The 26,058-nt window shown below is 57.4% G+C and overlaps 2 protein-coding genes across 2 annotated transcripts in view; one reads left to right on the forward strand and one right to left on the reverse strand.

The window, feature by feature from the left end:
* The window catches only part of LOC116953534 (colorectal mutant cancer protein-like), a 101,051-nt gene that overhangs the window by 18,250 nt on the left and 56,743 nt on the right, over positions 1-26,058 (forward strand). Inside the window, exon 2 of the mRNA XM_032973818.2 lies at positions 25,021-25,163. Coding sequence (XP_032829709.1) covers positions 25,039-25,163 — 125 coding nt within the window. The 5' untranslated portion in view covers positions 25,021-25,038. The remainder of the gene's footprint in view (positions 1-25,020; positions 25,164-26,058) is intronic.
* On the reverse strand, positions 13,869-23,963 carry LOC142931281 (uncharacterized). The gene is made up of 4 exons (XM_076075019.1): positions 23,945-23,963; positions 22,376-22,710; positions 20,572-20,894; positions 13,869-14,306 (listed from the first exon to the last, which is right to left on the reverse strand). The coding sequence occupies exons 1-4, from the start codon at positions 23,961-23,963 to the stop codon at positions 13,949-13,951; spliced, it is 1,035 nt and encodes a 344-aa protein (XP_075931134.1). The 3' UTR covers positions 13,869-13,948.

The following is a 26,058-nucleotide window of genomic DNA, read 5'->3' on the forward strand; positions in this document are numbered from 1 at the left end:
GTAGCTCAGTGGGCCTTACCTGGTAAAAAAATCTGGAAGACAGCCGCCGATGATGAAACTTCTATCTCAATCGTAGCGAGTGGATGGCCGTCTTAACCCAGCCACCCTTAACTGCGACTGAACGTTTGGTTCGTACGTATGCTTCGGATTATTTCCGGTTCCGAGGCCTATGAACGTTTATTTTTTCATTGGCAAATTTCAGTGTCGTTCGTGCGTGGTTGGGATAAGTGTGGGTACTCCTGCCTCCAAGACGTCTGGCCAGGGTCAAAGAGTAGGCCCAAAATATCCCCCCCAGTGAAGTTAGTGAAGGAGGTCCTTCCATCCGCAGCAGCGGTCATGAGCGGGCAGTTGCGGGGCCAACGCCTCTATCTTATACGTACATTCAAAGTGCGCCGCCGTCAATTTGGAGAGAGGACGTTCAGCCAGAGTGGGGGGGGGGGGGGGGGCATCGCGCTCCTGCAGCCCAGGCCCGCTGAGCGTGAGAGCGTTTTTCTTTTGACGTCTCTCTCCCGGAGCCCAGCAGTGGGTTTTTAAGATGGCAGACAATCCCCCTCCACCCACTCGCCCCCCCCCGCCCCCCCTCCCCCCCTCTGTGGTAGGGCCCGGGAATCGGCGGTCGGACCCCCCCCCCCCCCCATTGCTATTGTCTCCTCGCTGGGAGGGACGGATTTTCACCGCCCCGGTTGAAGTCGGGGTGGAAGCGGCGCTGCCAACCCGGCGGGCCCCCGAGTCCCATTCCCCGAGTCCCATTCCCCGCGTCCCATTCCCCGAGTCCCATTCCCGCATCGCGAAAGAACATTCCCGACGGATATATCTGAACCGCGGGGTTTCTGGGCTTCCCCTCGGTCGACTCGGCCTCAAATGAGTACCTGGTGCGGTGTGTAAAACGTCGCCACTGGGGAGACAAAGGCGGCCGGGCCTTCATAGGTGCTCGCTAACAGCACTTGCCCCAGCAGTCTGTTGAAGGCTACACGGGGGATCATCTGCCTTGTCTGTGCACCACTCCCGTGAAGAACTATAGATGGATTCACATCAACTCCATGTTGGTGGATTGGTGGGTGGGTGGGTGAGCGCGTGGATAGATTTCTGGGTGTGTCGTCGGTTGGGTGGATGGATGGGTCGATTGGTGGTAGTGTAGCGGTTAGCGCGCTGTTCTATGAACCCGGCGACCTGGGTTCGATTCCCGCTCACGGCCAACATCGGTGACGATTATCTGAACCGGTCCTGGGCCTCCCCAAGGTCGACTTAGCCTCAAATGAGTGTGCGGTGTGTAAACATCGCCACAGGGGAGACAAAGGCGGCGTGGCGCTGGCCACCTACCCCCTTCGTGTGCCGTGCCGGTCTTCATAGGTGCTCGCTAACAACACTTGCCCCTACAGTCTGTTAAGGCTATACGCGGGGTCTTTGTCTTCGTGTCGTCGGTTGGGTGGATGAATGGGTAGGTATGATGGGTGGGGAGTGGATGGATAGGTATGTGGATGAGTGGGTAGCTGATGAGATTTACGGGTGGTTGAGCGAGTGGATGAATGGATGGGTAGTTGGACGTGTGAATGGAATGAGTGAGCGAATGAATGAATGGGTGGGTCGGTGGCTGCATTGGTGGCTTGGTGATGGGGCTGGGCGTAGTCGATGGTTAGATGATGATTGGGGGTGGATTGATCGTTGCATCGAAGAGTCAACAAACGCCCTCTTTGACGGTGTGCAAGCAGCAGCATCAGCAGCCCCCGTGATTTCGCGAATGTTTTACTGCTTGGTAATCCCAGCCGACAATCGGCGCACACTCTGCGGCCGAGTGGCGAGCAGAAGCCGTGAATGGGCTCGTTAAGTCGCGGGCTGGAGGGGGGTGTTGGGGGGGTGGGAGGGGTGGGAGGTTGGGGGGGTGGGGGGGTTTGCCCTAACAATGGGGTTGCTGCTGCTGGATCGCGTGAACCAGGGGTGGCTGACCCCCCGCCCTACCCCCCTACCCTACCCCCCACCCTACCCCCCTACCCTACCCCCTACCCTACCCCCCTACCCTACCCCTTCTACCCCCCCTACCCCTTCTACCCCCCCCCACCCTACCCACCCTACCCCCCTACCCTACCCTACCCCCCACTACCCCACACCCTACCCCCCACTACCCCCCACCCTACCCCCCACCCTACCCCCCACCCTACTCCCCACCCTACTCCCCACCCTACCCCCGCCCGCGTGGGGGGGGGGTGGGGGGCGGGGGGGATGGGATGGATGAAGGATTTCAAGGAATTCGGGAGCGTCGCCAACGACAACAGCAACGCCGGCGACAACAACAACGACAACAACAACAACACCAACAACAACAACAGCTGCTGCTGCTGCTGCAAGCCAATCGCCAACCGAGCCGCGGTGACGTCGCCCCAGCGGAGCATGTGCCAGGCTAGGTGCACTTTGAGGCTGTCTCGCGAAGTGCGTGGGAGGCTGTCGCTGCTGGCGCGAGGAGGTCACGGGACAGACCCAGGTGGTGCCATGGGTTGACTGCTGTGCCAGGCTAGGTGCATGATGTCACGTGACAGACCCAGGTGGTGCCATGGGTTGACTGCTGTGCCAGGCTAGGTGCATGATGTCACGTGACAGACCCAGGTGGTGCCATGGGTTGACTGCTGTGCCAGGCTAGGTGCATGATGTCACGTGACAGACCCAGGTGGTGCCATGGGTTGCCTGCTGTGCCAGGCTAGGTGCATGATGTCACGTGACAGATCCAGGTGGTGCCATGGGTTGACTGCTGTGCCAGGCTAGGTGCATGATGTCACGTGACAGATCCAGGTGGTGCCATGGGTTGACTGCTGTGCCAGGCTAGGTGCATGATGTCACGTGACAGATCCAGGTGGTGCCATGGGTTGACTGCTGTGCCAGGCTAGGTGCAGGAGGAGGCCGCAGGACAGACCCGGGTGGTGCCATGGGTTGACTGCTGTGCCAGGCTAGGTGCATGATGTCACGTGACAGATCCAGGTGGTGCCATGGGTTGACTGCTGTGCCAGGCTAGGTGCATGATGTCACGTGACAGATCCAGGTGGTGCCATGGGTTGACTGCTGTGCCAGGCTAGGTGCATGATGTCACGTGACAGATCCAGGTGGTGCCATGGGTTGACTGCTGTGCCAGGCTAGGTGCAGGAGGAGGCCGCAGGACAGACCCGGGTGGTGCCATGGGTTGACTGCTGTGCCAGGCTAGGTGCATGATGTCACGTGACAGATCCAGGTGGTGCCATGGGTTGACTGCTGTGCCAGGCTAGGTGCAGGAGGAGGCCGCGGGACAGACCCGGGTGGTGCCATGGGGTGACTGCTGTGCCAGGCTAGGTGCAGGAGGAGGCCGCTAAGTGAGATGACTGGCAGATGCTCCACCTGTTCTCCGCATTGCGTCATCGAGTATCAATCGTATGTATGTTGAACTTCTTTTGCACCGTACGTAGCCAACCGTGCTAATCGGAGGGGCTCGCTGTTGTGAGCGTTGCTCCCCCCCACCCCCACTCCGCCGTTGTCGGAGGGCGACCGCCTCGAACCGCCCGGGGAGCGTCCCTTCAGGGACACACACCGCACAGGCCGGGCTCGGACACCCGCTGGTAACGGGTGTCCGAGGTCGGTCTCCACCGACAGTCGTACCTTCGACCGGTGAGAGGAAACGCCGTAGCTTCGCCCGGCGTGCTAGACGCCTCCCCCCCCGGGGGCCTTCCGATCGCGATAGTCACCACCGGGCGTTGCGCTTGGCACCTGCGCTCCAGAAACCTCCGCCGGTTCTCCCGTAGGCTTCCGAACGCGCTCGCACGGCCGCCGCACCCCCCCCCCCCCGCCCCTCCGACGCGATGGATCTGAACGCCGGATCCACTTTTTGCGCGGGTGACCTTTGTCCGGCTGGCCGCGCTTCGTGAACCGCGCGCCGCGACGGGACCAATCGGTCGCCGGCAATCGGCGGCACCTCGGTCGGTCGCTCGCGATTTTGCCGTTGCCCTTTCCCGGCGGCCGCTGCCACCGCCGCCGGCGTCGCGCCCTCCGTCCAGCGCGACGCGCGGGCGGACCGTCGGCTTTTCGGCTTTTCGCGGCCTTCATGAATGGGGCCTCGGACGTTCCCGGAGGGTCTACGACGGTGGGCCCCCCCCATGGCCGGGCGACTGCCGACGTATTGGATCGCGCCCGGCGTCGTTGCACCGATGGCGAAGCGAGCATCACGTGCGAGCTTGGAGATTTGCAGCTCTCTGACTGGGTAGGTCAATGGGCGCGGTAATTGATGGAAGGCCCTGCTGGTGAATGTCACGATTGCCTCCCGGTGGCCTGCTGTGGCTCTGTTTATTTGCCTCTCGCCACTCGTGACTGATCGTCATCCACCCGCCGGACGACTCCAAGCCGCCCCCTTTTGCATGGCGGCAGCAACGGCCTGGCGCTCCGCTCTCCCATTTTAACTCGCGCGGCTGGAAGCGATGGACTTTCCACGGTGCCCGACGCCGATGACGATTCTCCACCGTCGCTCGCCACCGAACCTGCGCTACAATTCCTGATTTTGGAGCGGGGGACGGTGACGAAAACACGGCCCGCGTTCAACGAATGTGAACACCTCGGCAAACGCCAAGAGTCGCGCGGCACTGACAGATCCCACCGTTTCTCCGACCATGTGTACAAAACAACGGTGTGTCCGCGTCCACGGTAAAACCTTTCGTTTGCTCGTCACGGCAATCCCCCCGGAGCTGTGATGGAGCGGCCGCCTTGCTCGTCTGGCTAAGGAGGCGTCGTTGAGGCCTTTCGGTTTTGTTTTTGCCGGCGCCAAAGGCCCTCTGAAGTCCGAGCGTTTGCGACTGCGGCCGTACTCGGCACCTCCGATAAGCACGGTTGGCTACGCACGGCGCGAAAGAAGCTGAACGTGCGTCCGGCACAAGTTTCGGAGTGAAGCGGCAGCCCGGCTGACCGGCGATAGGTCGCTCGCTGGTTCGCTCCGGTCACTCGCCCGCTCTCCGCCGGTCACTCGCCCCCTCAACGCTACGACTACTGCCGTGGCTTACCGTTCATGTGAACTTCACTCATTGATTACCTCGCCCAAGTTACGGACTCGGCCGATCAGACCGACTGCTTAGTCTCATCGATGTCCAACCATGGTACGGTGCTGCAGGTTTAGTCTGCGAAAAAGAGCTTCATAGCTCGTCGGATTCCTCCAGTTTCCAGTATGAACGACATATTCCGATTCTGAAGAGAAGAAAATGTATTTGTGACGCTGAGCTCACCGGCCCACCGACTCCACTCGCCGCACTGCCGGTCTCCTCGCTTGTCGTTCTGATTCTTCCCGCGCTTACTGCTCCGCTCCCCTCCCGCCATCGCCTCTTGTTCTCAACAATCGCCTCGCTCACTGCTAAGAAATGCGTCGTCACACTCTTGTCCGTTGCCACTCGGAGGGCGCTGTTTGTTGCTGGGCTCTTTGTCGCTCGGCCTGCACTCGGAAGCATTCTTCAAATCACAATCCAGTTCGGGAGCATCTCGAACCTCGCTCTCGCACAAAGGCAAAGCTCCCCCGAATAGTCTTGAAAGTCTGTTGGGGCAAGTGCTGTTGGCGAGCAGCTGTGAAGGCCGGCACGGCACTTGACGGGGTGGGTGGCCGGCATGACGCCCGACCGCCTTTGTCTCCACAGTGGCGATGTTTTACGCACCGCACCAGGTACTCATTTGAGGCCGAGTCGACCTAGGGGAGGCCCAGGACCAGTTCAGATAATCGCCACCGGTGTTGGCCATGAGCGAGAATCGAATTCGGGTCACCGGGTTCGTAGTTTAGCGTGCTAACCACTACACCACTGCTCCCCACACTCTTGCACATACACACGCAAAAATGCGTGCGCACGCACACCCACGCACACCCACACCCACGCACACCCACCCACGCACACCCACGCACACCCACGCACACCCACGCACACACACCCACACCCACGCACACCCACGCACACCCACGCACACCCACGCACACACACACGCGCACACACGCGCACACGCCTATTCTTCGCCGCCCCCTTCGCAGCTCCGTACGCGCTCCCGCAAAGAGCCACGCGTGTCTCTCTCCCCCCCCCCTGCCCCCACCCCCCGCCCCCCTCCGTCTCCCCAACCCTTGCCATGGAGTGCGCCCCCGCACCCCCCCAAGCACGCGAAGTCCTTAGCCCCGGCACTCGACAAGTGACTCACTCTCAAACTATGAGCCCAGGAGCGGCCCGGCCCGGCCCCGTTGCTACGACATTTCAGGTCACGCAACCTCCCGGGGGTGGTGCGTGGACCCACTTGGGGGGAGGCGGTGGTGCTGGTGGCGGGGGAGGTTGATAAAGCGATCACCGCTTAGCGGGGAAGTCGACGAGCAGTGACTGTCCGATGTCTGCATGTACGTTGAACTTATTTCGTCCGTGCTGTAATATGAGTGGAGATGTGCGGAGGGTAGGGTAGGGGGGGTGGAAGGAAAACAAACTGAACAGAAAAAGCTTCTGAAAAAGAGCGATATGGCTCAGTGGGCCTTACCTGGTAAAATAAAACAAAAATAGTTTCAGCCTAAAACAAAATGTGAAAAAAAAACATTTCATTTGGTAAAACCGGTGGGGTTTTGGTCGCGGCTTCATCCCCCCCCCCCTCGTTTGCTCATCAACCCCCAGGCGGAGCGGTGGTGCCACGAACCTAGCGAGCTCTGTTCGATTCCCGGCCGTGGTTAAATTCAGTGGCGAGTGACATCTGAAAGGCGGTCCCGGGCTGCTTCCTTATTCACTGGTCTGCCGCTGGCCAGCACGGTGAAGTATGGGCACATAAGGGCCCAAGACCGGCACAGCGTGGATTGACCGAGGGCTCTCTGCCCGTACGTATGTGCACGGTAATGACAAAAAAAGAATACTCGCGTGTTGGTTTTTAAACAAAAGGAACATTTCGTTTTTCCTTTCACAACAAAATAACGGAAAGAAACGACATCTTGACCCCATGGCGATAACCCCGCAGTCAACAACTGCCCCAAGGAGTCAATAACCCACCGGGTGAGGTCAGAGGTCAGAGTCCAGCGGCGTGATGTCATCTCCCCTGGGCATTATTTTTCAGTAACGCGACTCGCTCCGAGGCCTGTGCCGAGCAGCAGCACGTTGCCGAACTTTCCGGTTGCACTGGCGAGGCGTTCCTCCGCGCCGCCGCGCGTCCGCACCTCACCTCGGAGTTTTAGGCACTCGGTAAGCCACGAGGCAGTGGGGAGCGGAAACCGCCTGGCGCGCACCGCCTGACCTCCGCGTTCAGAATCCTAACGTCAGCAGGAGGTGCCGATTGATGTCCAAAACGATCCCAGCCCCTCTCCACCCCACCCCACCCCTCCCCCACCACCACTGCTTACACCACTCCTTTCCCTCCACCCTCCTCGACTTCACTAACCGCCAATGACCAGCGGGCGCCCCAGTGCCTAGGAGATGTTAACTACCTCACCTGGTATACAGGAGGTCGTGGGTTCGATTCCGACCCTGACGCCTGCTGCTGTATATTTTGAGTTTGTGTGTCTCTCTCTCATCATCATCACGGTGGCTAGGAGATGTTAACTACCTCGCCTGGTATACAGGAGGCATGGGTTTGACCCTGACGTCTGCTGAATATTTTGAGTTTGCGGTGTCTCTCTTCCCGTGGTCACGTGGATTTTTTTCGGGGTCCTACGGTTTTTTCCCTCCACATTAAGAATCTACATCACGCCTTTAGAGAGTTTGCCTGCTGTAAATTCCCACCACGGTGATGATCAGAAACGTCGTTGAGCTATCAATTGTGGCCAGGTCGCTTCTGAAAATCAAAGAGCTGCCTAGGCTCAGTGGGCCTTTACCTGGTAAAATAAAAAAAATCGTTTCTCTTGGTCTCCTGCTTTACATACACATTGGGCGCATTGGGATCTACGGGTGAAATTCGCCACGTTACGAATGTGCGTCATCAACGCAGCGTGCGGTGGAGGCCTTCACAAACGTGGTTGCGAGGAACACCGTGGACTTGCGGTCGTCTGTGACGGTGGCCAGCGAAGAAGTTACGCAAAAAGGTTGCACGCTGAAGAAGACGGCGACCTGGTGATGATGGAGGCAGTGATGCGATGGAGAGCGGCGGCATTATTTGGACGCGCACGTGTAGGCTGGACAACAACGGGAATGTGTAAAGTGTTGTTGTTGTTGTTGTCGGGGGGGGGGGGGAAAGGGAAGGAACCCGAAAGAGAGGAAGACCTGACAGAGTAACGGCTTGACGACTTGACGAGATCCGAGATCGGTGCCAGAAAGCCGAGGTCACTGATCGAGCGGATCGGCAGCGACAAGATGGAGAGAGAGGAAAGCTGAAAACAACGGAAAGTGCAGCGGACTACCTGCCACGGGCTTCCACGCTCGTGGATGCGACGATGACGACGATGATGATGATGGTGACGATGGCGACGACGACGATGATGGTGACGACGATGACGATGATGATGATGACGATGACGATGGTGATGGTGACTGACGACGATGATGACGATGGTGACGATGACGACGATGATAATGATGGTGACGATGACGACGACGACGATGGTGACGACGATGATGATGACGACGATGACGATGGTGACGATGGTGACGATGACGACGATGGTGACGATGACGACGATGATAATGATGGTGACGATGACGACGACGATGATGGTGACGACGATGATGGTGACGACGATGATGATGATGATGACGATGGTGATGGTGACGATGACGACGATGATGACGATGGTGACGATGACGACGATGATGATGATGGTGACGATGACGACGACGATGATGGTGACGACGATGATGATGATGGTGACGACGATGATGATGATGATGACGATGACGATGGTGACGATGACGACGATGACGACGACGATGATGATGATGACGACGACGACGATGATGATGATGACGATGACGATGGTGACAATGATGACGATGGTGAAGACGACGACGACGATGGTGACGATGGTGACGATGACGACGATGACGACGATGACGATGGTGACAATGACGACGACGATGATGATGGTGACGATGACGATGATGACGATGGTGACGATGACGACGACGATGATGATGGTGACGACGACGATGGTGACGATGATGATGGTGACGACGACGACGATGATGACGATGGTGACGACGATGATGGTGACGATGACGATGGTGATGATGGTGACGATGGTGACGATGATGATGGTGACGATGATGACGATGGTGACGATGATGATGGTGACGATGACAATGGTGACGATGGTGATGATGACGATGATGACGATGGTGACGATGACGATGGTGACGATGGTGACGATGACGATGGTGATGGTGATGATGACCGTGTGAAGGTGTTGACGGGAGGGCGTGGGACGGGCCGTAGGGAGCGTCGGCCACGGCTGCTGCCCCCCCCCCCCCCCCCCCCCGAGAGGCCCTACCCCTGCTTGGGCCCGGCTGGCCTGGCAAGGCCTTTGACGGGCAGAAACATTCATATTTTACACGTAACGTTGTAAATGTTTTATATATATAAATAAAATACACACGCATGATTTGTATTGACTGGCTGGCGGTGCAAAAGGCCGGATTGTTGCTGGCCACGTGACGGAGCTGCCGTGACCTGCGCTGACCTCGGCTGCGCCTGCCCTGAGCGACCCCCTGCCCCACCCCACGTGGAGGGGGAGTTTGACCATACTTCACCACGCCGGTCAGCGCGGATGATTAGAGTCGGGATGGATTCAGATGCCACTCGCCTCTTCTTATTGATCAATTCTTTTTTCTTCTTTCTTCCGTTTAATTTTTCCTTCTTTCTTTCCATTCTTCCTTTTAATTCTTCCTTGATCCCTTCTTTATCTACTTCGCTTTCCTTCCTTCCCTTTCTTTCTTCTTGACCTTGCCGTACGGCTGCTGACGTAGATGCCCGACCAGCAGCAGCAATTTCACATTCAGGGTTGGCCAAGCCCCGATAGCCATGTCAGGCGCCACGGAGTCGGGAGTGCATCCCCGTCGCGATGTCCCTCATTCGTGCCTGTGGATCGGGGCATTGCGTTGTCAAGTGTTGTACGGTCCGTTCTGGACGACCCCAAGTCGCAACAGCTACAAGCTGCTGAGTTTTATCATATACCCTTCTGCCCGCCAGCTATCGGGCATGATGCCATGGGATTTCTTTCTGCAGATGTGTGGGGGGAGGGGGGACGGTGGTGGGGGGGCCGGGGAGAGGGGTGACGGTGGTGGGGGGGTGGGGGAGGTGGGGGGGGAGGGCCTCGTCACAAACTTCCAGCCGAAACTTGACACAAGTGACGCAGCGTGGTTGCCACGGGCACCGGTGCAAGTAATGAGATGGGGCGGGGAGGGGGCTCCCTGTACAATCCCCCCCCCTCGACCCACCCCTTGCCGCCCCCCTAGGCCCCTCAGCCCGGGGGGGCTCCGATGCAGCACTCGGCGCCGGCACGCTCGATGACCACGCAGCCGTCCGCTCGGTGGCTCTGCCACGTTCCGGCGCGCGAGGAATCCCCATCGTCATCGTCGTCATCGTCGTCATCGTCGTCATCATCGTCATCGTCGTCATCGTCGTCATCATCGTCATCATCGTCATCGTCGTCATCATCGTCATCGTCGTCGTCGCCGCGGCCGCCGCGCGAGTCCGCGGGCCGCGGGTTCTCGCGTGGCGCCCTGCGAGTCTCGCGGGGTCGTTGCGTCAGTTCGTGGTGTGGGTGTGCGCGCGGGTCGGTGCCGTCGTGAGCGGCCCCCGCGTGACGTTCCACTGGCGTCTCGCGTGGCCTGGGTGGCGTTGGCCTCCTCGTGCTAGGCGATGACGTCCGGCTGGTCCCTCCACAGTTTGGAAACGTGCGTTTTAAGGGGTGTGTGGCTGCTCTCGAAGCTCCACTTTATAGGCCAACTTTCGTTGGGCCATCATTTGTGATGGCCGGGTCGCTTCTAAAATAAAGAGCTATATGACATTTAAAGAAAAAAAAGGGCTATACAGCTGGGGAGACAAAGGCGGCCGGGCGTGGTGTTGGCCACCCAGCCACCCCCTCGTGTGCCGTGCCGGCCTTCGTGGGTGCTCGCCGACAGCGCTTGCGCCGACAGTCTGGAAAGGTTTTACCGGGGGGGTGAAGGGATCTTTGTCTTTGTTTGTGAGTGTGGGGAGCGGTGGTGCAGGGGTTAAGCTCACTGCTCTGCGAATCCGGCGATCCGAGTTCGATTCCCGCTCACAACCGACAACGGTGAACGCTGTACATACACAGCAACGACAAAAAAAACAACAGTGATGTTACAGTGGAGCAAATGTGTCACCCCTCTGTCCCTGACCAAATCGCCCCTCCTCCAACCATTCCGTGGCCCGGTGCCTGGCCCCACCCAGCAGGCGGTGCAGCTGCAACGCCTGCACACTCGGACGCTGATCTCCTCCACGCCCAGGTCGCCCGCGATCACTCGCGTCTCGTTTGCGCAACGCTCAACGCCCGCTCTCTCGACCGCTTGCCGTCGGGGACCCGTTGAGCCCTGCGTGAGAAGAAGCGCACACGAGCGGATGTTTGCCGATTTTTCGTATCGACCTGCTCGGGCCAAACGAGGGAGCACGGACAAGAGGGGGGCGCGGCGCACCGCGGAGATGGAGCAACCAAAATTGGCACGCGATGAAGATGCCGCGGTGGAATGGCAACGGCTTGGAAGGGAGCGGCTTCATCCAGCAGTGGAGCGACCGTGGCCGAAGACGACGACCGGTATTCGAAGGAACTGATCCGTATTCTTGGTTCTTTCGGTAAAGTCACCACGTAGAAGGGAAACAATAAAATTATAAAAATATAAAACAATAAAATTCTCACGACGTTTCGACTGCAACACAAGCAATCGTCATCAGGTGTGAAAACCACAGCAAGAAAATTTGACAATTAGAAGTGGATTGATCATGGCTGACGACGATGACCGGTGTTAGAAGGAACTGATCCGTGTTGACTCTCCAACGAGGTCCCCGAGATCTTCGGATCGCCTTCCGCTAAGGACTCCCGAGGCTGCTCCATTGGGTTCCGGCTGCCGAAGGAATACGTGACGAGGTCGCGCTCATTACCCGCAAAGTGTTTGTCGCGAATGAACCACGATGCCTTGGCTGATCTCGTCAAGGAGCGTGAACCATCATCACGCGAAACTCCGGTGGTCATCCTCGCAGCGGCTTTCTGGCTGGAACATCGAACAAAGACGCGCACTTTCAGACGCGCTTCTGCGGCCGTCTGGAACGCTCTTCTGATGTTAGGAAGCCACTGGGAGCTATGGCACCCTCAAATCGAAATTTAAAACCATTTTTAATGTATATAATTGCTTCGTTCTGTCGAGTTTCTTGTCCTTCCCCCGCACCTCCGATTAGCGCGGTTTTGGCTACGTACGGTGCGAAAGAAAATTCGACATACATACTTGCGTCAAGGCTCGTTTCCCGCGGCGATGAAGATTTCATTTTTTCCAGCGCAGCTCCTCCAGACTTTGGAACGACGCTTTGCCTTTGCCAAAAATACAAGCGGCGTCGCTTGACATGTTGAAGCCCTGCGTTGAAAACTCACCCCGTTGAACTGCGCTTTATCACCCCCAGCCGAGCTCTCGCCGTGCCCCCCTCTGGTTTTCCTGGATTTCTGTTCACGGTGGTGGCGCATTGGATGGGATGTACGGATGAAATGTGCCACTTTGTGAATCTGCATTATTATCCATGTTACAAGGGGTTTGTTGGGGGGGGGGGGGGGGTTTGATCTCGTAAATATATAAACGTGCGCCGTTAAACCCGGCCACCACCCGACACGGCCGGTTAGTAAGGTTTGTCTGTGTCGGAGAGCAAAACCACAACGTTTACAATCTGGGCACGACGTTTTTCGCCAGTAATTACAACCGGCATCATCAGGCGGCAGCCAGATTTGTAAATTGTTATTATTATTACTACTGCTACGTCTTTAAAGTCGTGATGCTTTGCCCAGTAGCAGTGACGTGAGCGCGGCTCTTCACCTCCGTTGAGTTATTTTTTTTTCTTCGAGTGAATTCGCGATTTTTTTTTAGCTGTTGTTAGTGGTTGGAGGTGTGGGGGGCTTGGGAGAGAGAGAGAATTTTTTTTTTTTTAAGTCGCATTTCAAGCGTGAAAATCATTGAAGAGTCGCGAGAGGTCTCGATGTGGATCACGACAATGTGGCAGCTGTTGTCCCAACTCCGCGGGCTCTTCGTAGTCGGGGGTTGGGGGGGGGGGCACACATCCACACGCGTGTGTGTGTTCGTGTGTGCGCATGTGTGTGCGTGTGTTCGTGTGTGCGCGTGTGTGTGTGTGTGCGTGTGTGTGCGTGCGTGTGTGTGCGTGTGCGTGCGTGTGTGTGTGTGTGTGCGTGCGTGCGTGCGTGTGTGTGTGCGTGTGTGTGCGCATGTGTGTGTGTGTGTGCGTGTGTGTGCGCGCGCGTTCATTCTGTCGACTCAGCGCTCAAATGAAGTACCCTTTGTGCGGTGTGCAAACATCACCACTGGGGGAGACAAAGGTGGCCAGGAGCCTCCTCGTGTTGCTCACTAACAGCACTTGCCCCCAACAGTCTGCGGAGGTTTCACGGGGAAACTTTGTCTTTAGTGCGCAATGCGCAACGGTGGGGAGCGGTAGTCTATCGGTTAGCACGCTGCCCCGCTCAAGGCAAACACCGGTGACGATTATCTGAACCGGTCCTGGGCCTCCCCTAAGTCGACTCGGCCTCAAATGAGTACCTGGTGTGGTGTGCAAACATCGCCACTGGGGAGACAAAGGCGGCCAGGCGTGGTGTTGGCCACCAAACCCGCCTTAGTGTGCCGTACCGGCTTTTAATAGGTGCTCGCTAACTGCACTTGCACGAACAGTCAATTAGGTATATTTGGGGGATCTTTGTCTTTGTGAGTGGGGAGCCGTGGCGCACGGGTTAAGCTCACTGCTCTGTGAATCTTGCGACCCGAAGTTCCATTCCCGCTCACAACCAGCAACGGCGAATTCATGAACATCTCCTGGGCCTCCGCTTGGTAGACTCGGCATTAAACGAACATCTGCTGCGGTGTGCAAACATCGGGGCACGTGGCGTGTCGACCACCCACAACCCGCATGTTGTGCCCTGCCGACCCCCCATAGGTGCTTGCTGGCAGCACCCGTTGAAGGGTACACGGGGGGGGGAATCTTTGTGTTCTGCTCTTTGCCGACCTCCCGTGATGTCGTGCTGGGGCTCCGTGATTGGAGCTAGCGGTCGGCGCGGCCTCCTCGACCAGATGAGCCGGCGCGCACCCCCTGCTGGGAAAACCAAAATGCAGGTGTCGGTCCCTTGGCAGAGACACGTGCACTTTCCATTTTCACTCAAGCTGCCGGGACGCAGCTTGCATCACCCCCCCCCCCACCCCCACTGTGTGTCAACCGCTTCCCAGCAGACCCCCCCCCCCCCCCGATAATCACACGCGTGCCTCCCCCCCCCTCCCCTTCCTGGCACGCGTGTGGCACATCCAGCCGCGTGCGTGCAGAATTTGCTGCTTCGTTGCTGCCATGCGTCTGTTGGTAAAGAGCGACATTTCGCTTTAACCCCCCCACGAATCTGGCCATCACCCCCCCCCCCCCGTCTATTTAAGACCGAAACAGTTGAAGGATTTCCCCACAGCATCATCGGACTATCGTCCGATCAGCATCATCGGACTATCATCGGACTATCGTCCGATGCTGCTGGTTGTAATTACTGGCTGTCACCTGATGATGCTGGTTGTAATTAGTGGCTGTCACCTGATGATGCTGGTTGTAATTAGTGGCTGTCACCTGATGATGCTGGTTGTAATTACTGGCTGTCACCTGATGATGCTGGTTGTAATTACTGGCTGTCACCTGATGATGCTGGTTGTAATTACTGGCTGTCACCTGATGATGCTGGTTGTAATTACTGGCTGTCACCTGATGATGCTAGTTGTAATTAGTGGCTGTCACCTGATGATGCTGGTTGTAATTACTGGCTGTCACCTGATGATGCTGGTTGTAATTACTGGCTGTCACCTGATGATGCTGGTGGTAATTACTGGCTGTCACCTGATGATGCTGGTTGTAATTACTGGCTGTCACCTGATGATGCTAGTTGTAATTACTGGCTGTCACCTGATGATACTAGTTGTAATTACTGGCTGTCACCTGATGATGCTGGTTGTAATTACTGGCTGTTGCCTGATGATACTAGTTGTAATTACTGGCTGTCGTCTGATGATGCTTTTAATAATTACTGGCTGTCACCTGATGATGCTGGTTGTTGTAATTACCGTCGAAATCTCACGGTGCTCTATTATGGAGGGGGGGGGGGAGAGGGAGGGGGGGAGGCTGCATCAGGACCTCGATGCTGTTGCTTCACGGAGGAGCGGCGTCTGTTCTCACAGTGGGCGGTGGGGAAAGGGCGGAGGGGTTCAGAGTGGAGGTGGCCACACACAAAGACAGGTCACGTGATTTACGAGAGACACGAACTGATTTCGAGAGAGGCAGATACATATACAGGTAAGAGATGGGGGGACGGTTTCGGAGGTTTGTGGTGGTCGCGTGGATTGTTTTCTACGGGTCTTCCGATTCTTTCTCCCCTCCGCGTTGTGAATCGACATCACGCGTTTGGCGAGTATTTGACTGCTGTGAACTTCCACGTGATGATGATGAGCCACTTCCTTGAGCTATCATTTGTGGCCAGGTCGCTTCTGAAAAAGAGCTACATAGCTCGGTGGGCCTTACCTGGTAAAATGTGAATAGTTTTTGGATTCGCTTTTGACTTCTTTCCGATCAGGTGATCTTGCCCTGTCGCCCTCCCGACCACTTCCATTTCTATTCCGCCCTCCCCTCACCATTCTCCCTCTCTCTCACCCCCCCCCTCCCCTCCTGCTTTTGCTCACGGCCCTAAATCACAGTGGAGCTGCCACAGTGGTGGAGTCACGGTCAGCAGCACCGCTGGACTTGCGATCCAGGGGTCGCCCGGTCAGACTCCATCCCCCGGCGCGTTCGACCACGGTTCTGTTCGGCCACGGAGTCAGTCTGTCGGAAAGATCGCGTGCGGCGGTCAAAAGCCTTCGGTGCCATGCTAGGGCCTCCTGTCGAGGGGACAGGAGGCTAGGGCGGTCGCCCCTCACTCCGAGGAGGTCGACGCAAAATCTCTGTTTGCTGGGATCCACTCCCCCGTCCCTCTCGGCTTGTGACTTTTGTTTGCGGGCGTCGGCAGTCGAGCGGCGCGCGTCATTGCGGTCCGCTCGGGATCCCCCCCCTGCTCTTCGCTGCCCCCGGCTGAACGCGACCGTCCGTGTAACTCGTCAGACCAACAAACCAAGCCTTCATTTGCGGAGAGGGAGGCCCGAGGGCCGGTCACGCTGTTGAACGGTAACGCTCGTTGGGTTGGTTGGGAGAGAGTCAGTCGATGCGCGGTTAGGTCTACGTATATATGTTGCTGTTGTCTGCCGATATCCCAGCGTTGTTCACTCATTTTCAGAGGGGGGTAGGGGGGTGGCCCACTTTCGCGGATAAGACGTGGTCAGTGCGGGGGCCGCCACACCGTTTGAAACCATTCGGGGTTCCGTGACAACGCCACCACCACCACGACGACGACGATGACGATGACGTGGCGGCGTTGTCACTCTGTGTGTGTGTTGTGTCGGGGGGCCGCAAGTGGCCCGCGGGCCTTGCACTCAGGACTCCGTGTCGTGATTGCGATGCATTCCTCAACTCTGCCTCGTTGCCGGTAAACGTCGAGGCATTGTCTTTAAACTCGCAGTGGCTCGCTCACCCACTCGTCAACTGTGTCACTCGCCTACCTACTTTAAGCTAAATAATTGTCACTTTACCGGGTCAAGGCCCACTGAGATGTGTAGCTCTTTTTTTCAGAAGCGGCCTGGCTATCACAAGTGATAGCTAAACGAAGTGGCTTATCGTGTGGACATTCATAGCAGCCAAATGCTCAGAACGCACTCACGTGGAGGAAGACATTGGAGGACCTGGAGATAAATTCACACGACCACAGGGAGAGACACACAAGCTCCAAATATAGAGCAGGTGTCAGGGTTCAGGATCAAACCCACGACCTCCTGCGTACCAGGCGAGGTAGTTAACATCTCCAAGCCACCGTAATGATCATGAGAGAGAAAAAGACGCAAATTCCAAATATACAGCAGGTGTCAGGGTTGGGATTCGAACCCACGTGCTCCTGAATATCAGGCGAGGAAAATAACATCTCCTATAAGCGATGCGTTGTTGACCGCAGTGCACATTTCAACTCCGTCCGGCAACCGGTAAACATTCAGCGATTTGTCTCGAAACTCACAGTTGCCTTCGCTGTACCCTGGCCAATGAATTAAAACAGGAGGCGCGAGCAGAATCGGAATATTTATTGAGACTGGAGGAAGAATCCGATGAGCTACGGTTGCTTTTTCACAGATGCCCAGGAAGGCAGTTGCAGGGGCTGCGCCTTTAGCTGCATCGCAGCGCGGGTGGTTCAATATGCGTGCGTCGATCGCCGGACACCTGCTCACACTCCGGTTCCCTCTGCGCCTGTTTCCCCGTTATCGAAAATCGTAATTGAGAAATTAAAGATCGGCATCAGCAGTTGCCCGCGTGGGGTGCCCGCGGGTTTTTATTTTCATCATGATTTTTTTTCACGAAATTTATTTAATTTTATCTGGGTTTTCTTTTTTGCTGCACGACTCTCTACGCTTCGCACTTCTAATTTCGGTTGTGGGGCGAACGTCCATGGTTCCGATTCGAGGGGCGCCGCGGTGGCTAGGAGATGTTAACTACCTCGCCTGGTATACAGGAGGTCGTGGGTTCGATCCCGACCCTGACGCCCGCTGCTGTATATTTGGAGTTTGCGTGTCTCTCACTTTCTCATCATCACCACGGTGGCTAGGAGATGTTCACTACCTCGCCTGGTATACAGGAGGTCGTGGGTTCTATCCCCGACCCTGACGCCTGCTTTGTATTTGGAGTTTGTCTCCCTGTGGTGATCATGTATAATTCTCTCCCCTCCACATTTCGAATGAACACAACGCCTTGACGAGTATTTGTCTGCTGCTATGAATGTCCACGCGAGACGCCACTTCGTTGAGCTATCGTTTGTAATGGCCAGCTCGCTTCTGACAACGATATACGGTGCTCAGTTGGGGCCTTACCTCGTAAAATAAAAAAAATAGTTCAGTTCAGATCCCCGGCGCGACGCCACGGATCCGGCCAACCACACAACGCGCTCGGTCATTATTCATTTTGTGACTTTTTTGCGTTTACAAACCAAAAATATTCCTCCCCCACCTCCCAACGGGGAGCGCCGAGTGACCCAAATGCATTACAAACCCCCAGCCCCCTCCGTTTATAGCAGCCCCGCATCTCATTTATTTTTTGTAAGAGTTGTGTTTTAGTTCGTGTGTGTGTGCGCCTGTGTGTGTGTCTGTGTGTCTCTGTCTGTGTGTCCGTGGGGAGCGATAGTGTAGCGGTTAGCGATTTATCTGAACCGGTCCTGGGCCCTCCCCTAGGTCGACTCGGTCTCAAATGAGTACCTGGTGCGGTGTTGTAAACGTCGCCACTGGGGAGACAAAGGCGGTCGGGCGTGGTGTTGATCACCGACCCCGCGCGTGCCGCGCCGGCCTTCATAGCCGCCGCTCGCTCGCCCGCCCCAAACAGTCCGCGGCGTGGATCTTTGTCTTCTTTTTGTGCGTGCCGCGAATGCGATTGTCCCGTTATGCTGTGTAAAAACAAAAAGTAGGTTGGGGTGGGGGGGTTGAATTGCATCTTTTTTTTTTTACAAAGGGCACCCACATGGAGGTCGCTTTAAACGCGTTCGCCGCTCGCCACCGCCACCGCCGTGGTGTCCGTTGACGGATTGCGTTTGTTTTTATTTTCCGGGCAGTGGTCCTTGCCCGGCACCGTTATCACGCGGGCGCGGTCCGCTGCTGCATGAGCAGCTGCCGCCGCGACCCCACGCGCGCTCGGTTCAAGGCCGCGAGGGTCGTGGAGATGCACGCCGCTCCGCGCCGTTCGCCGCAGCCTGTAGCACCTGGTTTTACGGGCGTCGTAGTCGCCCGTCCGAGCGCTCGACCCGGTGGCCCGGCAACACCTTGATAGGCAGAGGATCGCAGATCTCGGTGCACCACGGTGGCCAGGAGATGTTAACTACCTCGCCTGGTATGCAGGAGGTTGTGGGTTCGACCCCGACCCTGACGCCTGTATATGTCCTCGCCCCATCTCTGCGGCGGGCGTCCTCTAGGACGCTTTTTCTCCTCCGCTGTCATCATCGTCTTCATCATTGTCATCATCATCATCGTTGTCATCATCATTGTCATCGTCTTCATCATTACCATCATCATTGTCATCGTCTTCATCATTGCCATCATCATTGCCATCATCATTGCCATCATCATCGTCTTCATAATCATCATTGTCATCGTCTTCATCATTGCCATCATTATTTCCATCATCATTGCCATCATCATCGTCTTCATAATCGTTGTCATCATCATCATTATCATCATTGTCATCACCATTGTCATCACCATTGTCATCATCATCAACATTTCGTCCCTTCGGGCCGTGACGTGCCCTGCCTCACACGCCGCTTCACTGCTCTTGACACCTCGTGGCCCGGGGAAGCGTCGTCCCAACGGTGTTTGCGTTTCACAACGGCCGTGGCGGCGGCGGCCGTGTAATCACGCGGCTGTGGATCCTCCTCTTGACTGCCACTGCATCATTCGTCTCTACCACCGTGCCCTCTGCCGCCTCTCCAGAGGCCGCGTGCGGCCGTCTCTCCCCGCTGCTGCGCGTGGCTGGCCTCGAACCCGGCGACGTGGAGGACGGCGGCGAGGGTTGGTGGGTCGCCGCGCGGCACGGCAGTGGTGCCGCCGCCGCCGCTGTTGTTGTTGTGAAGCTCCCTTCCCGTGGGCGTTCGAGGAAGAGGCCGTAGTAACCCCCGGGGCTCGCCACGAGGACGCGCTACGGCACAAATGCGAACCCCCTCCCCCCTCGTTAGCAATCGGCGGATTACACCTTTGTCTGTGTAGGATCTCGGAGCTCGGGCGATTTGTCTGCGTCGCCCCCCCCCCCCACCCCCCCCCCCCACCCACCCACGCGTCTCCGTGGTTCCTCCTCGCACCCCGGAGTCGTCCTCTCGCTCGCTTCGGCAGCGAGGAGCGAACACGCCGCGGCGATAGCGGAGAGAGTCACGGGTTGACATCAGCATTATTATTATTCTTAAACATTGTTAACATGTGACAGTTTACACTGGGCGCGATGCTTGGACAAATCGCGTGGCCATTTATATTCTTGGGTCTTTCGGTAAAGTCACGTCGATAGGTTTGTAAGAAAATAACGAAAAGTAACATTTTATTTCAACCTATCTACTTGACTTGACCAAAAGACCCAAGAATGTGAATTCCTGCAGTCACGAAAGCTTTAAGTCACGTGGCCGCTTGTTGGTGCGTGTGTCGAGCATCTCACGCACCCCGTGCGCACCCGACCGCGGTGTTTGCGGACGAGTGAGCCCGCGGGGTGGGTGGTGGTGGCGGTGGTGGTGGCGGTGGTGGTGGCGGTGGTGGTGGCGGTGGTGGTGGCGGTGGTGGTGGCGGTGGTGGCGCAAGTCACACGGACCCACGCGATGTCGCCCGGGCAACGTCCTCGTGATTCCTCTCCAACGTGCCGTGCCGTGCTGAGCCGTGCCGTGCCGTGCCGTGCCGAGCCGTGTCGTGCTGAGCCGTGCCGTGTCGTGCCGTGCTGAGCCGTGCTGAGCCGTGCCGTGCCGAGCCGAGCCGTGCCGTGCCGAACCGTGCCGTGTCGTGCCGTGTCGTGCCGAGCCGTGCCGTGTCGTGCCGTGCTGAGCCGTGCTGAGCCGTGCCGAGCCGTGCCGTGCCGAGCCGTGCCGTGTCGTGCCGTGCCGTGTCGTGCCGTGTCGTGCCGTGCTGAGCCGTGCCGTGCTGAGCCGTGCCGTGCCGTGTTCGCGCGCGCCAGCGTCGTAGCCGGCGCGCAGCCAGGCGCGGTGCGGCCCCGCGGCTTGAACAGAGGAGGTGTGGGTGGGTGAGGGGGGATTTGAAAAAAAACGAGAGGAGAGGTCTTCTGAATAATGCATCGTGTCGGGATGTGTGGAGTGTTTTGGAAGCAATCAGATACCGTTTTGGAGAAGTGGGGGCGGGGGGGAGGGCGGTTGTGGGGGGGGCGGCTGGGAATAGTTTCGTGACGTTTCGGAGGAAACGGGGGTGGGGGCGAGGGGTGGGGGGTTCAGAGTCGAGCGAGCATCGGTGAGGAGAACGCCCTCGGGGGGAGGCGAAACGATCGAGCCGGCCCGAAATCTGCTCTCGCTCGCCGCTCGCTCTCCATTCCCTCGCTCTCTCCGCTCGCTCTCTCTCCACGCTCTCTCCACTCTCTCTCTCCGCTCTCCGCTCTCTCTCCACTCTCTCTCCGCTCTCTCTCCACTCTCTCTCCGCTCTCTCCACTCTCTCTCCACTCTCTCCACTCTCTCCGCTCTCTCCGCTCTCTCTCCGCTCTCTCTCCACTCTCTCTCCGCTCGCTTTCTCTGTCCACTCTCTCCACTCTCTCTCCACTCTCTCCGCTCGCTCTCTCTCTCCACTCTCTCGCCACTCTCTCTCCACTCTCTCTCTCTGTCCACTCTCTCTCCACTCTCTCGCCACCCTCTCTCCGCTCGCTCTCTCTGTCCACTCTCTCTCCACTCTCTCGCCACTCTCTCTCCTCTCTCTCCGCTCGCTCTCTCTCTCTCCACTCTCTCTCCACTCTCTCTCTCTCTGTCCACTCTCTCGCCACTCTCTCGCCACTCTCTCTCCGCTCGCTCTCTCTGTCCACTCTCTCTCCACTCTCTCTCCACTCTCTCCGCTCTCTCTCTCTCTCCACTCTCTCGCCACTCTCTCTCCGCTCGCTCTCTCTGTCCACTCTCTCTCCACTCTCTCCGCTCGCTCTCTCTGTCCACTCTCTCTCCACTCTCTCTCTCCGCTCTTTTTTTTGTTACGATCAGAGGAAACAAGAAGATGCTCGGTGTAGTCGGCACTTTGCTTCGTTCATCATTTCGTGTTTTTTTATTGCTTTGCTTTATGTAAACCACCCCCCCCCCCCATTTTAAATGAAAGATTTAACAAAAGATTTCTCGTTCTGCTCTCCTTACCCCTGCCCTCTCTCTACCCCCCTCTCTGCCCCCCCCCTCTCTAACCCCTCTCTTCCTACTCCATGTCGCTCTCGCTCGCTCTTTTTTTTAACTACGACAAGTGCTGCATCTGCACGCAGCCCTTCCCACAGTCAAACGGCCTCCGACGGGTAGCTCAGATCTGCACGCAGAGCTCTCCGCTCTCTTTCTCTCTCTCCGCTCTCTCTCCGCTCTCTTTCTCTCTGTCCACTTTCTCCACTCTCTCTCTGTCCACTCTCTCCGCTCTCTCTCCGCTCTCTTTCTCTCTCTCCGCTCTCTCTCCGCTCTCTCTCTCTCTCTCTGTCCACTCTCTCCACTCTCTCTCCGCTCTCTCTCTCTCTCTCCGCTCTCTCTCTCCGCTCTCTCTCTGTCCACTCTCTCTGCTCTCTCTCTCCGCTCTCTCTCTCTCTCTGTCCACTCTCTCTGCTCTCTCTCCGCTCTCTCTCTCTCTGTCCACTCTGTCCACTCTCTCTCTTTCTCTGTCCACTCTGTCCACTCTCTCTCTGTCCACTCTCTCCGCTCCCCCTGCGCTCGCCCTCTGTCCGCGCGCGCGTGTAGTTCCGCGCGCGTTGGCGCGCTGCCTCTGTCCTGCCCTAACGAGCCTCACGCATCGCTAATTATCAAACAAACGGTGCCTCTGCGGCTGCCCCCCCTCCCCTCTTCGTTACTGCCGTGACGTTGCACCGCCCATCTGCTGCTGATTAATTTCGGGCAGCAGCAGCAGCACCACGTGATCCTCGTTTTGCCTTTCCGGCAATGCCTCTAATTCCTCGTGGTGCGCACACGTGCGTGGCGGGTTCCACACACACACACGTGTTTATGTGTCACTGTGTGTGTACTGCCACTAGGTCGACTCAGCCTCAAATGAGTACCTGGTGCGGTGGATAAAAACATTGCCACTGGGGAGACAAAGGCGGTCGGGCGTGGTGCTTGCCACCCACCCCCTCGTGTACCGTTCCGGCCTTCATAGGTGCTCGCTAACAGCACTTGCCCCTGCAGTCTGTTACAGGCTACAGGGGGGATCTTTTATCTTTGTTGTGTGCCAGTGTGTGTGAATTGTCGAGTGTGGGAGCGGTGGTGCAGCGGTCAGCGTGCTGCGCTACGAACCCAGCAGATTGGCGAGTTCGATTCCCGCTCATGGCCACCAACACCGGTGACGATTATCTGAACCGATCCTGGGCCTCCCCTAGGTCGACTCAGCCTCAAATGAGCACCTGGCGCGGTGTGCAGTAAACAAACGTAGTCGGCACTGGGGAGACAAAGACGGCCAGGCATGACGATTGGCCAAATTGTGCACCGCGCTGGCCTTCATTTACATTGGTCGTGTGCGTGTGTGCGCGTGTGTGTGTGTGCGTGTGTGTGTGCGTGTGTGTGTGTGTGCGTGCGTAAGCGTGTGTGCGTGCGTAAGCGTGTGTGTGCGTAAGTGTGTGTGCGTTTGTGGGTATGCGTGCGTGTGCGCGTGTGTGCGTGCGTGTTTGTGTGTGCGTGTGTGTGTACGCGTGTGCGTGTTTATGTGTGCACGTGTGTGTGTGCGCATGTGTGCGTGTATGTGCGTGTGCGTGTCTATATTGATGTGGTAGAAGTTCACAGGCCGCTGTGTGACCCCAGCTATCTCCCCCCCCCCACCACCGCCACCCTTCCTTGCCCCCCTCCCCTCCCCTCCCACCCCACAATTCGAATCCCGGCCACGCCGCGCGTTGACACCGGACTCGCCACGTGGTCTCAGCCATGTGCCCTGGGCCCTCCCCTACGTGGGCCCAGCCTGAAGTCACCGCTCCACGCGGCTCGCGTCACGGTTGAGGCGTCCGCGCTCCTTCGAGACGCGACGTCATGCACCGGGGGGCGGGTCAGACATTTGTGACGATGTGTGACGAGGAGCGGGGGGGGGTGAGAAATGTGACGTCACATCAAAATGCGCAACTTTGAAGAAATATAAACAACACGTTCTACTTACTTAGACTTTTAACTAAATGTTTTCTCCTACAACATCAGAGTGCAGCGCCACATTAAATACGCACTACAATGACACAATAGTTTAAAGCGATTTGAAGCATGTTTTCTTTTTGGGGGGAGGGGGCAGAGCTTTGTGACGTCATATTTGAGGGAGGGGGGGGGTCTGACTTTTTGTGACCCCGTGTTAACAAGAGGGAGGGGGGTCAAAAATCGTCCAAAATCGCGTGACGTCATTTATGGACGGCCCCTTTGCACATCCGAGTTGCGTTGCGCTATCGACGCCCTCGCCCCCCCCTATGCTGGAGGTGGTGGTGCCGGGGGGAGCGGCGGCGCAGCGGTTAGCGCACTGCTAACGTGAACATGAGTTCGGTTCCACTCCAGACTGCTCTCCCATCCCCTTTGCCCTCTCCCGCGCGCTGACCAGCGTGGCGAATTTGGGTCGGACAAACAACTTCGATGATCAACGCGGCCGTCGGGAGGCCGCTCGTCCGGCTGTGAAGCGACGAGAGAGGGTTCCGTAGCCGTGGCGTGCTTTGTTATTTTCACAGCTGTCCCGTGATGCTCGCCAACGGCATCAACAATTCGAAAGGGTGAATGGCGGAGCTTTGTCCTGTGTCTCTGTGTGTGCCCGTCTGTGGGGAGCGGTGGTGCAGCGGTTAGCGCTGCGCTGCGCTGTGAACCCGGCGACCCGGGTTCGATTCCCGCTCACGGCCAACACCCGTGACGATTATCTGAACCGGTCCAGGGCCTCCCCTTGGTCGACTCGGCCTCAAATGAGTATCTGGTGCGGTGTGTAATAAACATCGCCACTGGGGAGACAAAGGCGGCCGGGCGCGACGCTGGCCACCCACCCCCTCGTGTGCCGTGCCGGCCTTCGTAGGCGCTCGCTAACGGCGCTTGCCCCAACAGTCTGTTAAGGCTCCACGGGGGATCTTCGTGTTTGTTGTGTGCGTGCGCAGCGCGAGACCGCCTGCCTCATGCGGGAGAACGAGGAGCTGCGGGAGAAGGCGTCCCTCCGCTACGAGGAGCGCATCACCGAGCTGCACAGCGTCATCGCCGAGCTCAACAAGAAGATCGACCGGCTGCAGGGATCAACCATTCGGTGAGAGGGAGGCAGGGAGGGAAACGGGGGGCCTCCCGAATTAACGACGTCTCCCTGTACTGCGCGGAACTGTGCAGGTTGTGAGGTGCGGTCGCTTAGCACCTCCGATTAGCCACGGTCGGCTGCGTACGGTGCGAAAGACGTTGATCGTAGCGTGCGTACACACACGTCCGTGCTGGGGGGGATTTTGATGAGAGGGGGGGATTTGATGAGAGGGGTGGGATTTGATGAGAGGGGGGATTTTGATGAGAGGGGGAGATTTGATGAGAGGGGGAGATTTGATGAGAGGGGGAGATTTGATGAGAGGGGGAGATTTGATGAGAGTGGGAGATTTGATGAGAGGGGGAGGTTTGATGAGAGGGGGAGATTTGATGAGAGGGGGAGATTTTGATGAGAGGGGGAGATTTGATGAGAGGGGGAGGTTTTGATGAGAGGGGGAGATTTGATGAGAGGGGGAGATTTGATGAGAGGGGGAGATTTTGATGAGAGGGGGGAGATTTGATGAGAGGGGGAGATTTGATGACAGGGGGAGATTTGATGAGAGGGGAGGTTTTGATGAGAGGGGGAGGTTTTGATGAGAGGGGGATATTTGATGAGGGGGGGAGATTTGATGAGAGGGGGAGATTTGATGAGAGTGGGAGATTTGATGAGAGGGGGAGATTTGATGAGAGGGGGAGATTTGATGAGAGGGGGGAGATTTGATGAGAGGGGGAGGTTTTGATGAGAGGGGGAGGTTTTGATGAGAGAGGGAGATTTGATGAGAGGGGGGAGGTTTTGATGAGAGGGGGAGATTTTGATGAGAGGGGGAGATTTTGATGAGAGGGGGGAGATTTGATGAGAGGGGGGAGATTTGATGAGAGGGGGAGGTTTTGATGAGAGGGGGAGATTTGATGAG

Source organism: Petromyzon marinus, chromosome 52 (genome assembly GCF_048934315.1).
Source record: "Petromyzon marinus isolate PM22_M1 ecotype Great Lakes invasive population chromosome 52, UKy_Petmar_22M1.pri1.0, whole genome shotgun sequence".
Lineage (NCBI taxonomy): Eukaryota > Metazoa > Chordata > Hyperoartia > Petromyzontiformes > Petromyzontidae > Petromyzon > Petromyzon marinus.

What these genes read in the sequence shown, in the direction of transcription:
- LOC142931281 (XM_076075019.1), bottom strand. An exon ending in GAGCGGAGAGAGAGCGGAGA is followed by an intron (nt 20,895 to 22,375) that starts GAGAGAAAGAGA and finishes GGCACGGCTCAG; the next exon opens with CACGGCACGGCTCAGCACGG. An exon ending in GCCCGGGCGACATCGCGTGG is followed by an intron (nt 14,307 to 20,571) that starts GTCCGTGTGACT and finishes GCGTCCCGGCAG; the next exon opens with CTTGAGTGAAAATGGAAAGT.